General features: G+C 43.4%; 1 protein-coding gene across 2 annotated transcripts; it reads right to left on the bottom strand.

Annotated features, from left to right (window-relative positions):
• Positions 1–711: 711 nt before the first annotated feature.
• Positions 712–16,373, bottom strand: gopc (golgi-associated PDZ and coiled-coil motif containing). Of its 2 annotated transcripts, XM_035605987.2 has the most exons (9): positions 15,699–16,373; positions 14,103–14,267; positions 13,348–13,371; positions 12,313–12,488; positions 11,769–11,934; positions 11,591–11,686; positions 3,082–3,246; positions 2,839–3,004; positions 712–2,200 (listed from the first exon to the last, which is right to left on the bottom strand). In XM_035605987.2, the coding sequence occupies exons 1-9, from the start codon at positions 15,957–15,959 to the stop codon at positions 2,085–2,087; spliced, it is 1,335 nt and encodes a 444-aa protein (XP_035461880.2). In that variant the 5' UTR covers positions 15,960–16,373; the 3' UTR covers positions 712–2,084. The 2 variants fall into 2 exon arrangements, with proteins under 2 accessions (XP_035461880.2, XP_047184586.1); XM_047328630.1 differs by lacking the exon at positions 13,348–13,371 and having other exon boundaries at positions 15,699–16,371.
• Positions 16,374–16,887: the final 514 nt, after the last annotated feature.

Below are 16,887 nucleotides of genomic sequence, written 5' to 3'. Positions count from 1 at the left end.
ATCTGTTTATTCATATCTATAATGTATAATGAATATTTATGTTTAACACATTTTGTTATGGATTTTATTTAAACATATGACTGAGTCACATCAAACATATAACTGAGTCACATTCGTGTGCTCCGTCTGATTCCTCTGATTTCTTAAATTGCCTTTTAAAGGTGACCTATTATGCAAAAATCACTTTCTCAGTGTTTGTGCACATTAATGTGTATCTGTGAACGAAGACATCCTGTAGTTTTTTGTGAGCTGCCTGAAACTTACAGCCTGGCTCTGAACCACTGGTTCAGATTTCTCTCCCACTGTGATGTCACAGTTGGACTCTTTTGGGGTAACCCTGCCTGCAATCTGAGAATCTCCACTTTTCTGGTGAAGGGGCGTGACATTTCCTACACATTGTGAAACCGATTGACCAATCACAACAGACTGGGCCAGCTGACCAATCAGAGCAGACTGGGGTTAACGGGGGGCGGGGCTAAAATAAATCCAGGTGTTTTAGATAGAGGGTGAAGAGAGGAGCTGCAGGAATCGGCAGTATGAGAACACTGATGCCTTTTCTGAACATTAGAGCATGTAAACCTCTTATGAACCTGATGAAAGTATGAACCTGAATATGAGCATAATATGTCACCTTTAAAGCTTGATTCAGAGCTGCTGATTGTTCTCAGATCAGCATGGGAGAGCAAGGACCCTGAAGAATTACAGACAAACCAGATTGAAAACAAACTTTATTTAAAGGCTAAATAAAATGATTATCTTGAACATAAAGATGCACAGTTTAGAGACACAAAGGAAACATACTACGGGTTCCAGCTCCTTGTTCCTTTGGACCAGAGAAAATATTCAACTGAACATGTTACATGAAACATTACACTGGTGAGGCAGGGGTCAGGGAGAGACTGGTTCTACTCTTTACCCAGTTTAAAATACTGTGTTTTGTTTTCTGTAAGATATTGTGAGGTGTTTCTGACAATAGAACATTGGTGTGATTCACAAAAAACAGTAACAAAGTATGCAGCAACACACACACGCTAAGAAAGACCCCATTTTTAAAAACTGACTGTATTCACTTACATTATTTCATACAAGTGATATAGTGCCCACCCGCTGTATATCCAACATACAGTGACATGTAAGTGATGAACAGGATAATGGGTCAGTGGGACCCACTCCCTATACTCAGCTCCTTATTAAAGGGGCAGTGAGCCATTCTTTGTGGTTTTTGTGATGTCACTGCTCTGACTGGGCATCATAACCATCACTCGTCGAAATGACGTGCGGTCCGCATGTTTTGTTTTCCATTCACATAAGCTCTGAAATGTGACAATGTCTTCATAGTTCCTCTTCATGATAATGGATAGTGTTGAAGTACAGCAGATAGAAGACAGAGGACAAAAGTGCTTAAACTGATGTGATGAAGGAACTACACTTCTTTTTATGAGTTCTGTTAGATAAGAGGGATAAAAAAAGAATACTAATGTGATTTATTAACTGTCAAAATTTAAAAAAAGGTGTATTGGGTAATTTGATACTATACTGGATATGTTAACGTCTCATTTCAATGTGACTGAATGGCCTTGGTACATTGGTACATCTGAAGTACTAGTTAACAAATGTATTCTCTTTTTGGAAAACAGTCTTTTAAATGTTTCCTTGCCTCTCTTGGGTGGGGTCCCGACATCACAACAGTCTTGTAATAGTGTTGACAAGCCGAAGCAAAACACTCTTCGTTTTTCCTCGGCCTCCCAGACGTCACGGCGCCTTTAAGGCAGCTCAGCTCCGTAACTACCACCTCCTGCTCTTTTTACATACACAAATTAAACTTTCTCAATAAAATATCACAGAAAACGTCACACATTGTTCAGTATCACTCCCTCGTCTACTCATCTCATACCTCTGCTGGACTTTTTACGGCAAATCATTGCAACAAGCCAAGGCTTAACCCCCCCACCCACCCCAGAACTGAGAGGAAAAAGAGAAAACGGACATTTCTGTTGACAGGATTCTTTGATTCAGTTCTTTGAGAGGGATTACCCACCAATCCTTCTCTCATCCCTCCAGATACCCATGGTTTTGCCGAGCCTCTAGAGAGAGCAGTCCGTCTCGGGGGGCTTTGAAGGGGTTTCCTCTGAAGCCGTCTCACTGGAGATCCCAGTGTCTCTGTTCTCTGCTCCGTTGCTCAGTGACATCTTCTCCAGACCTACAGGGGGGGCACAGACACAGATATACATGTATACTAGGTACCATGTTGTTCTACATCCTCCCTAACAACTAAATGGACTAACTCTGATATAACCATCACTTTCCAAGCTCTAAGACTCATTGGTTCAGCCGGAGGGAAGCTCCCTGATGCTGGAACTCCATGGCAAAGATGGACTACTACGATGGCAGATGCCATTAGACCAAGTAGTGGATGGAAAAACAGTGAGACGTCTACTCGCTCCACCCAAAAAAATGGAAAAAGATTACACTCTGTGCAGGAGAGACTTTTCCATGTGAAATCTGGAAACCCAGTTTGGACAGGTGACACATGAGAACAGGCGAGTTGTGCTAACAGAAAGTATGTTGTATAGGTACGTTTTCAAGTGGATGCCCTGGACAAGTACACATGATTTTATTAGAATAAAATTAACTACATTAGACCAACTACTTGTCCTAATATTCGCTAGTAGAGATGGTGACTCGGCAGCACACTGACCACATTACCTTTGAATGGAAGTCAGTTTGAAACCAGAGCAACAGCAGTGAAAAAAAGCAGGAGGAGAGTGAAATGGACAGTTTCTGTGTGGCCTGTCTGATTATGGTGCTGTATAAATACAGTCTGTCTACCGTTCATACCGTGCAGTGATGCCGAGCTGTTGCTAGTGGGCGCCGTGCTGCTGTCCTCCAGTTCATCCAGGTAGAGGCGGTAGCGATGGCCACTGTCATCTTCATACTCCACGTTCTCATCGTCGCTGTCCACCTCCGGAGCCACGTAAACCACCTCGAACTCGATCTGTCCTCGCTGACAGAGACATGTAGGATGAGCAACGTTGTGAGACACGGTGGTGTGGAGTGGACTTGTGTGCTTGCCTGTTTTACCTGCTGGGACAGGATGGTGACGGCCTCCTTGTGTTTAGTATCGCGCAGATTGATGCTGTTGACGGCGAGGATGGCATCTCCGACGTGCAGACCACCACATCTGTCCGCGGGCTGACTTGAGTGGATCTCTGAAATGAGAATGGGAACACCGTGCTCCTTCCCACCCTGAAAAGAACAACACAGTTAACTCAATGTCTGCTCCTTCTTTTAGGCTCGTTTATGATGATGTCAGCAATATTTTAGTAATGTGAGAGATGTGATGACCAATGATTATAAAGATGATGACATGACAGCTCGCAAAACATCTGGATCGCCCCCTAGTGGCTTTTCTGCACTATAGGTCATAAACTCTGAAATGGACGTGACAATGTCTTCATAGTTCCTCTTCATGATAATGGATAGTGTAAGCTCAACGCCCTCCACATTAGCAGATGGGACATGGAACAAATAAAAAAAACTTAAAGTATAGGCCAGGGGTCGGCAACATGCGGCTCCCCTCTCCAGTGGCTCCCTGTGAATTTAAAGAAAAATGTACTATAGAAAAAAATAACGGCTATTTTAATTTTTTATTTCAAAGGAAACACCTCTTCTTTGGGGGATCGGGGTGATACAGTGACACTGAACTCAAAAGCGTTTTAATATATCAATGCGTCTCATCCATAGTGTTGATCCTTAATCCTGCCCGTCGTCCGGACCGTAGTCGGGTAGCAGGGAGACAGCTTCTCCAGGTCCGAAGCTGTCTGCTCCGGGACCAACAGTGCGGTTAACAGAGACTCCTGAACCGACGAGTTGCTGCATACAGTGTATTATTGAATATCAACAGCAACCTTTACTGATCAGCTGCGAGCATGCTACACTCTCTCTCACTCTGTCGCTCCACACACACACACACACACACACACACACACACACACACACACACACACACACACACACACACACACACACACACACACACACACACACACACACACACACACACACACACACACACACACACACACACACACACACACACACACACACACACACACACACACACACACACACACACACACACACACACACACTGCCCCGTTCACAACCGGAGTTACGCCACTCATACATGACAACAGCCCACCGCCACCTGCAGGTGGCTAATCTTGAGTTTCCGAGCCCCGGTAAGCTATGGATAAATCCAAAAAAAGAAAAGTCTTGGAGGAACATAGAGTTTAATTCTGCGTGGACAGATACATTCGCTTTTACTACCAATGATGCTGGCTTACCTGTGTGCTTGATATGTGGAGAAAAATTAGCAAACAACAAAAAATGTAATGTTGAAAGAGATTTCCAGAACAAGCACACAGCATTTGCTGAAAAGTACTAAGATGGAGATGAACGTAAAAGAGCGATTTCGGAACTGCTCCGGAAGCTGAGCAGAGCAAACATATGTTCAATTAGTGGATCAAGTCTCCAAACTCGACTACTGCTGCTAGTTTTGTGGCAGCTCAGGAGATAGTAAGGCGCGGAAAGCTTTTTATTTGATTCATTTTCCACAAAATAAGACTGCAGTTCCTTTTTATTTCAAAGTAGCCCTACACATGCCCGTGTTTTTTTCTTTCCTCTTCCCTAAGAGTTTGGTGTTTTCCTTTGTCACAATATAACTGTTTTGGTATGTTCAAAACAGCAATAAAATGTCAATACTTTTCATTTTGTTTTTCAATAATTTCTTAAAAGGCCCATCTCAGTGATTTATTTGGAAATAGCTGAATGAATTAAATCTTCAGCTGCAAGACGGAGACAAGCCCCTCCCTTACCTCTCAAACAAGATCACTGCATTCGCCCCGATCCTTGAGCCTCAATCAAGGAAATACTGATGTCTTTGAGAATCTCAGTGAAGCTACTGAAACCAGTGATCCAGCACATCGCTTCCCTGAGAGGATTATTTCAAAAATACTTCCCAGAGAGATGAGCTTCATCAAGTACTATTTGAGATAGGCCGTGTCAAGCCTGCAACCGTGTTTTGAAAAGATGTGCCGTGCAGAACCGGCTCATTGTAGCCACTGATGCAGTGATAAGACTTACGTATTGATTGCCAAATACATTTGCTCTTTTTTTTTTTTGCACAGATTGCAAAGTGAAGCAGTGATAAGACGATTGCACTTTTATTTTCTCTATTTTTGAACTGTGTTATTTGATGTTATTACTTTATTTAGAACTTAAACTGGCCTATTTCGTTACCATTTTGTTGAGATGGGGAACGATGGAACAAATTTGACAACCACTGCCATAGTCACATTACCAGGCATGAAAATGGGTCAGGGCATGCTCCCCCGTAAGAAAATTTTGAATATTTCATATTTAAAAGCATCAATCTGATGCATTTTGAGAAAATTCAAGCAGGATTACAGGACAGTATGAATGTATAATAAAGTATCTATCTATAGATAGATACTTTATTATATATTCATACTGTCTTGTACATTAACATCGTTGAGGACCCTGACCATTCACAATGTCTTGTACATTAACATCGTTGAGGACCCTGACCATTCACACTGTCTTGTACATTAACATTGTTGAGGACCCTGACCCGCCCAACGTTAAAGTTAGCTAGGTAATCAGTCTCGGAAAGCTAGCTAGCACGAAAAGCGAACGTCGTTAGCTCGCGCTAACTTTACCTTCATCCTCCAGTCGGTCCCCTCGCCTCAGCAGTATTCCCCTACCTTCCCAGAGAAAAAAAACTGGTGATGCGAGGCCCTTCGCGCTAATATTTCCATGCTCTCGCGGTTGTAGAGTGAATGTTTTTATCGAATTCAAGGTTCCCTTCAGGCACTTATATATATATTTTTATTTGAGCCCTTGCATGCTTGGTAACTCGCTGTTGTGTGACAAAAAAGGTCCCGCCAAGCATCGGGCTATAAGAAATCCTACAGAGCAGGCCCCCAGTGTGGCCCTGACCTCGACCGCACCCGTGGGCTCACCACTCACTTTAGAAATGTTTGTTAAGGCCCTTGATGGATTGAAAGAAGACATATATGATACACTGGGCTCAAAGATTGACTCATTTTCCAGTACACTGCAGTCTGAAATTACTCTGTTTAAAGAGGAGCTGTAATCATCCGTGGCTACACTGCAGACAACAGTGGACTCACATGGATCTACCATAAAAGACCTCGAACGGTCTGCTACCACCTGCAGTGACATTTAGCCAATCTCAGTGGAACAGTGAACTTACTCAAAGGTGAAATTAACATACTCAAAGCTAAATGTGATGACCTTGAGGGAAGATCAAGATTACAATGTGCGCCTGGTGGGTAACCCAGAGGGTCTGGAAGGTCCATGTCCCAGAGAATTCATTTCTACACTTCTACAGGACAATGCTACATCTGGATGAGGCACCTCTTCTTGACCATGCCCACAGGTCACTACGACAGAGGCCCAACGAAGGGGCCCCACCACGACCTATCATCCTCAGAGTCCACTATCTCCCCATCAGAGACCAGATTCCGCGTCGAGCGGGGGAAGCCAGCCCTCTGCTACTCCATGGCAAGAGGCTATCAATCTTCCCTGATTTCTCCCCCTCTGTGGCCAAGAAACGCTTAGAGTTTGTGGATGCCAAGCGACGCCTGCACACCTGGCCAGGCGTCAAATTTAGCCTCTACTATCCGGCTGAGCTGAGGATCACTTTGCCGGGTGGAGCTCTCGCAATCGACTTTATTAACAGAGACTTGAGGAAGTCTGCTTCTCCAGACCCAGAGTGAGGGGATCAGATACATTCACTTCAAAGAACTTATTATTTCACTGTCATGGTTAAGTAATATTTCATCCTTTCTGATTTACTAACTAATTAACATTCCCAATGCCATGCAAAAAGTCAGTTCTTACTTAGCCACTTATTTCATTTGTATATCCCCCTTCTTTATTAGTAGACTTTTACAGTAGACGATTGCATTACATATTGGTTTGCTGTGCCTTTCTTTCTTTTTATTTAAATTTTTTTCAATTATTTCATATGCGGCTTGAAAATTGCCACCTCCTTGGCCTGTAATGGAGCCTTTGTTAGCCACTAGGTCTTCTATGTTTTTTAGGAAGAGCCCAGGGGCTTGTAATGGGGGGGACACCCGCATCTTGTTTGGGAAGATGCTTCAGTGGGTGGGTAAATGTTCATCAGTTTTTTTGTTTGTTTTTAGGTTCACTACAACCGGTCTTCTAATGCTCAAAGTCCCACACTCATTTCATCCTCCTTTCTCTCTGTGTTTCCAAGTATGACTCAGACTAGTCCAATGGGGCAGCCAGCTGGGAACACGCTCAGAATCTGCAGTTGGAACTGTAAAGGTTTGAACCATCCAATAAAGCGTAGCAAGGTACTCCACCATCTCCGTCACTTGGGCGCCCAGATTGCATTCCTTCAGGAGACTCATTTAAAAGTCTCTGACCATTATCGACTTAGGAGGGGCTGGGTTGGTCAACTTTATCATTCCACCTTTCATAGCAAAGCCAGAGGGGCCGCCATTCTGATCCACAAATCCGTACCTTTTGTCTCTTCCAGTATTATTGTAGACCCTAATGGTAGATATGCCATTGTCACAGGACACATTCATAGTACCAGGTTGATTCTCGCTAATATATATGCACCAAATTGGGATGATGCAAACTTTTTTCGTAATCTGTTTGCTAGAATCCCTGATATGTCTTCACATCTGCCTGTGCTCAGGGGGGATTTTAATTGCTGGTTGGGCTCATTAGATCGGTCTTCCACTAAACCTACTACTCCTTCAAATCTTCTGAAATTATTAGAAACTTACTATTCTCAGTCACCGATTCCTGGCGCTTCTTTAACCCCACAGATAGGGAATATTCTTACTTCTCACCTGTTCGCCATACTTACACCAGCATTGACTATTTATTCTTAGACAATAGACTTATACCCTTAGTTCGCTCATGTTCTTATAACTCCATTGTCATATCCGATCATGCCCCCCTGACCTTATATCTCGCGGTAGGTGGAGAACGGAATTCCCGGTCTCCATGGCGCTTTAACACACGTTTGCTGTCCGATGACAAATTTGTCTCTTTTCTGAATGCTCAGATCGATCTTTTTATAGAAACAAATGAAGCACCTAATGTCTCACCATCTCTTCTCTGGGAGACTTTTAAGGTCTATATTAGGGGACAAATTATGTCATATGCGAGCTACGAGAGGAAACAACGAAAAAAGAAAATATCTGATCTGATGACTCAAATATCACAATTGGATAATGTATATGCAACATCACCTTCCCCTAATGTATATAAGGACCGCTTGTCTTTACAGGCTGAGTTTGACAATTTGTCATCAGCTCAAACTGAGGACATGCTACTACAGTCACGATATGCCCACTATGAATACGGAGACAAACCAAGTAAGTTGCTTTCTCACCAACTACGTCAGGCTTGTTCAACACACCAAATCACCCAAATTCAAACTCCCACTGGGGTAACGACTGATCCTAAGCTAATTAATGACGAATTTAAGCGCTTAAATTCGTCATTAATTGTATGTATCTGAACAGTCAACTGACCCCTCAGATTTTGATTCTTTTTTCAGCTCCCTTACTGTCCCTAGTATTGACCCTGCCTCCAACCTTCAGCTGGAGGAGCCTATATCACTGGAGGAAATTCGACGAGTGGCGGGTAAAATGCAGTGCTGTAAATGTCCCGGCCCGGACAGGTTTCCTATTGAATTCTACAAGAAGTTTATGGATAAGATAGCCCCTCTTCTTCTTAAAATGTTTTAATATTCAGTGGATACTGCCTCTCTTCCCCAGACCATGTCACAGGCCTCTATTTCATTAATATTAAAAAAGAATAAAGACCCCCTTTGTTGTGGATCCTATCGAACAATTTCATTACTGAATCTGGACTACAAAATCCTAGCTAAGTTACTGGCCATGCGTCTGGAAACAGTTTTGCCATCTATAATCTCCCCTGACCAGACTGGATTTATTAAGAATAGGTATGCTTTTTCAAATGTTAGACGCCTATTTCATGTTATGTATAACCCGTCGAACTCCACTGAGCCTGAATTTGTAATCTCTTTGGATGCCGAGAAGGCTTTCGACAGAGTCGAGTGGGGCTATCTTTTCCGTACTCTAGGGAAGTTTGGCCTTGGTGAGAAAATGATTGCATGGATTAGCCTGTTGTATTCATCCCACTTGCGTCGGTCCGAACCAATAACGATCATTAAACCTATTTCGCCCTCTTTAGAGGCACTAGACAGGGATGCCCACTGTCCCCTATGCTCTTTGCTGTTGCTATTGAGCCCCTCGCTATCGCGCTTCGATCTAATCCTAACATTACCGGGGTGAGTAGGGGCGGCCTTGAGCAGAGAGTATCGCTTTATGCGGATGATTTGCTTCTTTATATTTCCAGGCCTAATACTTCTATCCCAACGGCACTCTCGCTCCTTAACTCATTTGGTTCAATCTCTGTTTACAAGCTAAATTTAAGAGCGAACTATTTCCGGTAAACGCTGCCGCCCACAAATTCCCACACCAAACAATTCCGTTCAAGTTAGTCCACGACAAATTTACATATCTGGGGGTCCAAGTGACAAAAAAATTTTAAAATCTTTTTAAGTATAATTTCACTCCTCTCTGTACTAGAACACGGGAAGATTGAGATTTGAGACGTGGTCACTACTTCCTTTATCTGTGGCTGGCCGAATAAACTCAGTAAAGATGAATATTTTACCGAAATTCTTTCTTATTTCAATGTATCCCAATCTTTATTCCAAAATCGTTCGTCAGGAAACTTGAAAGGGCTATTTCGGCGTTTATCTGGAACAACAGGACCCAGAGAATCCGTAATGTATTTCTTCAGAGGCCAAAAGTGCTGGGGGGAATGGCTTTACCTAATTTGAACTATTACTATTGAGCAACCAACCTCCGTATACTCCACTAGTGGCTGCATGCTGACAGTTCACACAATGCCCCAGCGTGGTTGAGATTGGAGGCGGCCTCTTGTTCGCCATGCTCGCTGGCAGCTCTGGTTTACACATCTAATGGTTCAATCTGCACAGATTACTGTAAAAATATCCTAGTTAAGACTACTCTCAAGATGTGGAACCAGTTTAGACGCCATTTTGGGCTCAACTCCTTTTCAATGAAGGCCCTCATAAGTAAAAATCACACTTTCAAGCCCTCGCTGAGAGATGGAGTATTTACCCTATGGTCTAATCATGGCATAAAATCCTTTAAGGACTTATATATTGAGGGCATCTTTGCCAGATATTTACAAATCGGTAGCTTTGTAAAAAATATTAGCTCGCATTTTCCCTTCCAACCAAGGACCCCAGCTATGGGGTTGCTATGGCCACCCCCGATATCAAAAGGTGCCATCTCATATGGCTATGATAAAATCATCTCTCTCAGGAGTAGCCAACTTTCAGTTATCAAAGCACAATGGGAAGAGGACATAGGTGAAGAACTTAACCAGGACCTCTGGGAGCATATTCCTCTTAGAGTACACTCTTCATCCCTGTGTGCCAAACATGGCCTGATCCAGTGTAAGTTAATACACCGCACTTACTGGACAAAACTCAGGCTTTCTAAAATAAATCCCGCCATTGACCCTGTTTGTCGGTGTAAACTAGCTCCAGCCTCTCTTATTCCAATGTTTTGGTCGTGCCCGTCTCTACAGTGTTACTGGTCAAACATTTTTGGGACACTATCAGGGGTTCTCTGTGTGACCTTGGACCCAAATGTACTGATAGCCCTCTTTGGAGTCATGCCAACCACAGTGACCCTGCAAAGGATCAAAGCAGATTTTGTAGCCTTCCTAATGTTACTAGCAAGACGATTGATCTCACTTCGCTGGAAGTCTCCTTCATCTCCCTCATATGAATCCTGGATCAGAGATGCTCTCCATTTTAGTAGGCTAGAAAAAATTAAGCACATGCTACGTGGATCCTCAGCTAAATTCTTTAAGATCTGGCAGCCTTTTTTTGGAAAAAAATACGGCGAATTTGGCCGAAAGGTGAGTGAATTTCATGCCTGCATTACAGGAAGTAGATTAAGATAACCATACAGATGTATGCAAAAGTTTGGGCACCCACAGGCAAATCACATAACATGACTTTTGAATTGAAATGAGGTAAATACAACAATTTTCAAATGTTATAACATTGCTACTTTACTTGATTGAAACATGGTGGTGACTGTGGTGTGTGACCTCCTCCTGAAGTTCACCTCCCTCACACCGTTAGCTAGCTTCTTAAAGGATCTCAGATTTTCAAGCACATCCTTAAAGGATTAGAAAAGTCAGTGTAGCTGGTGTTGTGCAGTAAAGCCTTTCACATGATCTGAATGGAGCAGCTACTTGAATGAAACATTCACTGCCACCTATTCTCAAGAGACTTTATAATGCAGCACAACATTCAGGTAAGAAGCATCGTTTATACCCTGCTGCTTCACTCCTTGTATGAAATACATCCTGGATGTGACTTCATGAGGCTGCCACAGCCACTTAAAGGAAGAAAACTTCTTACTGTAATGGAGATTCCCAGCCCCTCATGGTCATCTTTGACTAGCACCACCTTCCTGATGGGGCCCACTCCCTGGGTTTTCTTCAGCAGGTCTTGGTGCTGTAATTACATGAGCGCAACCTTGAAAGCACAAATAAAAAGGGTATCAACTGTTTCACCTGCGTTGTAGCTGTACACTTACGTGCCCCAGAGGAGAGGGGAGAGGTTTCTTTGGATCGTTGCGACCTCTGCACGCTCGAATGACGGTCTTGTGGCGGTGAAGGTGGATCTCGGCCTCCAGCTGGTTCCACAGCTTGTCGTGTGCTGGCCCTTTCATGTCACGGCCTAGTAACTGGATCTGCTGTACCCTACAAGACAAAACCAAACGACTTTGCTCCTCAATTCAGGCATTCCATCCATTTTTTCCTTCTCATCTAGTTTTCATGACAGTACTCATGGCATAACATTTATTTCACAAAAGCACAGGTACCAGACCAAACTCCTAGAACAGTTGACGTAAGTCTTACCAAGTATCAAGGCTTGTTTGAGGGACAAAGAGAGTGATCATCTGTGATCATGTGATTTAACCTACCAGTGAGTGTACTGAAAAGGGTAGTTAACACTCAATGGGTGGACAACAGCCCCAACATAACTAATGAACCCTTGTTTTTCTAAAAGTACAGTACACAACCTCACTACTTGGTATTAATATCATCAGTTATTAACAATCAGTTACTACAACTCACCTGCCAGCCAGTTCCTTGTCCAGGTATTTGGCAGCCAATCTGGCTCCGTACACTTCGGCCTGCAGCACTGCCATGTGCCTTCGAAGGGCCTCGTTTTCCTTCTTATATAGTCTCATTTCTGTCTCCAGCCTGGCCTCCACTATTTTCTCCTTCTTACTGGCGCCCAGCTCCTGTTCCTAGGAGAAGCACAAGATGAGTGGATGAGTGAAACTTATCAAACACAGCAGAGAAGTTTTTCACACGAGATAAAACACTAGACACGCTTGACAAGTAAATCTAACATACATTGAGAAATTCTAATCCATTAATAGTTGGAGCTGAGTGTGTTCCTGTTTGGGAAAAGTAATGAGAAGAAAGATGGTGCAGGTATATTACTGTAACAGACCATTATTTGGCAACTAATCGAGAAAATAATCGAGAGATTAATTGATTATGAAAATAATCGTTAGTTGAAGCCCTACATGAAACAGACTTCATTTTTCCGAAGGGCTGAGATGAAGCTGGTGCCCTAAAAACTCACTTTCAGCAGGAACTATTTGTGCTCTATCGACAATTTTTTATTAAACTAAGAAAATGAATTGAAATAGATGAGCAGACAAGATCAGCAGTGTGTGGAACTATTTTTGTTTGTTTTTCTGACTTTGTATAAATTTTAATCGCCGAGTTGTCAAGCAGCATATAATACAATGTCACTGGATGTCATGTTAGAAGACAGTGAAGTTCTTAAAGATGCAAATAGTCAGAGAGATGCTTTCCACCGTCCCGAATCTGGCCATTACCAGGAGGTTTACAGGTGATTTCTAATTCAAAGACTGTAGAGTGTAGACTCAATGTGCACTCACAAAAGAGGGCACATCATAAAAGAGGGCACATCGTAATTGCAAATACTGCAAGGATGATGCACAGACAAGTGTCTGGCTATGTTACGCCTTTAAGTATCACAGTCTGTCAAATGAGGCTACACAACCTATAGTAAATCCAAACTTTACTAACTCAGAAGATTGGATTTGCTGCAACACCCATACATCAACTTACCATCTCTTCAAATGTTGGTGCAGGCTTTGGGGCAAAAGAGGCAGATGAAGAGCAGAGAGAAGTCAGAGATTATAGAAATTCAGGCGACAGAGATTATGAGTAGCTTAATTATCTAATACAAGTGGCAGACATATAAGAAGAAATATTACATCAAATCTGGAAAAAATGGAATTGAAAACATTGGAAGTAATGACAAAGCAGTAGCACCAAAGTAGCAGCAGCCCTGTAAAAGTGACTTCACTGTAAAAAAAGTCTGTTTGCAAAAAAATGTCATAAAAATGTCCTCCCTATTTCAAGCACTCATTGATACGCATCAGATTTTATATACAGACAAATGAGACACAGTATACCTAGGTAGCATACAGTTTCCTGCAATGGTGTCCATTTCATTACCATCATGAAAAATTCTGCTGTGTAATGTGCACATATATAAATAATAAATAAGTGTTGGTCTGTTTGGTATAAGACACCATTAAAGTGATGAGAGAACTCTTTGTACTTTGTTTTTGAACAATGTCATTTCTTAAGACTTTCCTTAAGTCTTAGAGTTTTTGTATGTTTTGTAAATGCTGAATATGCGTAATGCATTTGAATTGCATTAAAAAGCTCTCCCCACAATTCAATTTAGTACAGCATTGGTTTCAATTTGTCTTAAAAAAAAGCAAAAGTCCAAACATTTGTTTGCCCGAATGTAAAACTTTAATGAACTAATTTTGCAGGTAGCAGACTGGCACAGCATCCCCCCTCCCACCTACCAGCCTAACTTTGATGGTGTCAGAGTCCTCAGCTTGGCCTCGCTTGGCATGAAGCTGCAGCTGGAGAGTGTGAAGCTGCAGAAGCTGGTCATGGACCTCCCTTTCCACCACCACCCGCTCTGCTTTAGCCTCCGTCAGCTCAGAACGCAGGTCCACCAGCTGAGCCTGGAGAAAAGAGTGGGATGGATGAATGGAGGGAAAGAAGTGTGGTAGAAGGACACCGGCGATAGGCAGGTCAGAAGCAACATTGCCCTGGCTTCAGAAAATACAGAATAGTCCCAGCAGGAGTCCCTTTGAGGGGCCTCTCACAAGTTCTATTTACATTCAGTGTTACTCCCAAAAATCATTGGGCCTCATGCAAGAACATGATCGTATTCTAAATCCTAAATTTGTCCTACATCTGTTTGTACAGATGTACGCTTGTTGTATGAACCCTCCTTTCTCGTTTTTTAGATCCAATACTTCTAACCCTTTTGAAGAACTGTTTCCTATTTTAACGTGATCTATTTTTAATTTGAGTAATTTGTCCCTTTCCCTCAGCTTTCAAATCGAAGTTATCAACCCGCTGCTTAAAAAAACAAATACTGACTCCAAAGTCCAATCTCGATCTGCCTTTCATGTCAAAACTGCTTGAAAGGGCCTTTTCAATACATTTCAGTCTGGCTTCCGGTCCTGTCACTCAACTGAAACTGCCTTGACCAGATATGTACAGTAAATGATATATTGATTCCTGTCGACTCTGACCTGAGTGCAGCTTTTGACAGTGTACACCACAGCATACGTTTAAGCCACCTGTAAAATTACATTGGTATACAAGGGACGGCTTTCATGGTTTCACTCACATATATCTAACAGAACTGAACATGTAAGCTGCAATAATACTTATAGCTGCATGCAGCCCGCAGCCATGGCCTCGTTGCCTGACACTGGCTGTGTGACGATGCTCTGAATTATGGATTTGTTCTGCAGTTGGGATCATCTGACGGCCTTTCTAGCTCTAGCCACTACATTTAGAGGAAAAACGGAATGCTCTGACATTCAGATGTAGCCATAGCCTGATGAATATGTAAATGAGCTTCCAATGTGAAGTCCAATGTGTATAGCCCTGTTAATAAATGAATGTCTATGTTTCTCTCGTGTGTTTTGCTGCTGTGATGTAATGTTTTTTGAACTGATGACACAATATAATAGTTTTGTGGTGTATTTCTGATTCTTATGCTGCGACATTCCATTGATCACTTTTCAATCTCAGCGTCTCTCTCTCCCCCTCCTGTCAGCCCGACCGGTCGAGGCAGTCGCCCCGCACCCTGAGTCGGCTTCTCTCCACTGTCATAAAGCGTCATGGCAACTGTTGGGTTTCTCTAAACCTCACTATGCAGAGTGGCTTGAGGTAATGTATGTTGTGATTTGTCACCGTTTCGATCAAACGAGATTTCATGTTCAAATATACCATTGTAAGGACAAGAAGCTCACCCTGGGTTTTGAAAGCTAAGATCTTGAGATAGATGTCTATAGTAGCCACGGCAACCTGTTATCTTAGGAGCGGCTGTGATCCTCACCAGCGTCCACCTCGCAGCACACCCGCGGACTACTGACCTCTAGTTTGTGGTTGAGTTGGAAAACCGTCTGGGTTTTGTGACACAGCTGAGCAAAACACGAGCTGAGGCTGGTCATCTTCTGTCGCCCCTCGTACGTGATGTCGACCTGGTCCGGGTCGATTTCTCCGAGCAGCAGGTCCACGTCCACGAACGCCTTGTCGAACTCTTTCTCCAGCACCTCCAGCCAGCGAAACATGGACATCCCGGGGCCCAGGCCCGAGCTGTGGCCCGCGGGGGAGCATCCAGCCGAGGCGGACATAGCTAAAGCGCAGCGCAGCCCTACCGTCAGCGTTAGCTTGTTAGCTAACTTAGATGGCGACTACCGTGAATGAATCTCCCGCCCGTTGACCGCCGCTCAAAAGACACTCGGCATATCACCGGGACCCGACGAGTGGTCTGCGGAACGGGTTCGCGGAGCGAAGTCTGACAAAAAAGCGCTTCCCGATTCTCGGGTAAAACAGTCTAACCAGGAAGTGACTACATCAGATACCCGACTGCATCTGAGGCAGCTACTCCTGCCTGCCTGCGCGCAGGGGAGAGCAGTGGATAACAGTGCCTCCTCCTCCTCTGATGGTGATGATTCTTCAGTGCGGTTTGCATTACCGCTTCCTTCTGGACGCGGGGGTATCTGTCCCACCTGCCCCCCTGCACTTTCCCGACCTTTGATCCCAAGTTGGACAACCGTTTAATTCATTTCTGAGTCGGCGATCGTTTTTCCGAGTTCTCTGGAACGCACCATGAGTGGGCGGCGGTCGACGTAGGCAAGTTGAAGCAGAAGTTGGAAGCTGTGGATGGATTCGGAAAGTCCTAACAACTTCTCCTTGACCTCAAGGGAAATCGTCGTGATGTCAAGGAAAGGATTTAAGGATTCATAGGACTTCATAGGAAAAGCCAACAGCGCTGCTCAGAGAATCAGGCCCGGGGTGCGATCGAAATTACCTTTCTATACTATTCCTTGACCTCAGTGAAAAAGCGCCATGAGCTCAATAAAAGGTGGAAAGGAGAACTCATAGGACTAGGATGTTATTGATGCGTGTCTGTCGTGGTGAAACTACAAATTTCGTAAGATGGACTACAAACAACGCAGCAGCTCTCTTAAGATCACAGGTTGCCATGGCTACTATAGATATCTTTCTCGATATCTTAACTTTCAAAACCAAATGAAATCTAGTTTGATCGAAACGGTG

The sequence above is a fragment of the Scophthalmus maximus genome, chromosome 18, assembly GCF_022379125.1.
Source record: "Scophthalmus maximus strain ysfricsl-2021 chromosome 18, ASM2237912v1, whole genome shotgun sequence".
In the NCBI taxonomy this organism is placed as follows: domain Eukaryota; kingdom Metazoa; phylum Chordata; class Actinopteri; order Pleuronectiformes; family Scophthalmidae; genus Scophthalmus; species Scophthalmus maximus.
Note: the sequence above shows the minus strand (reverse complement) of the source record. Positions and strands in the feature narration are given on the sequence as shown.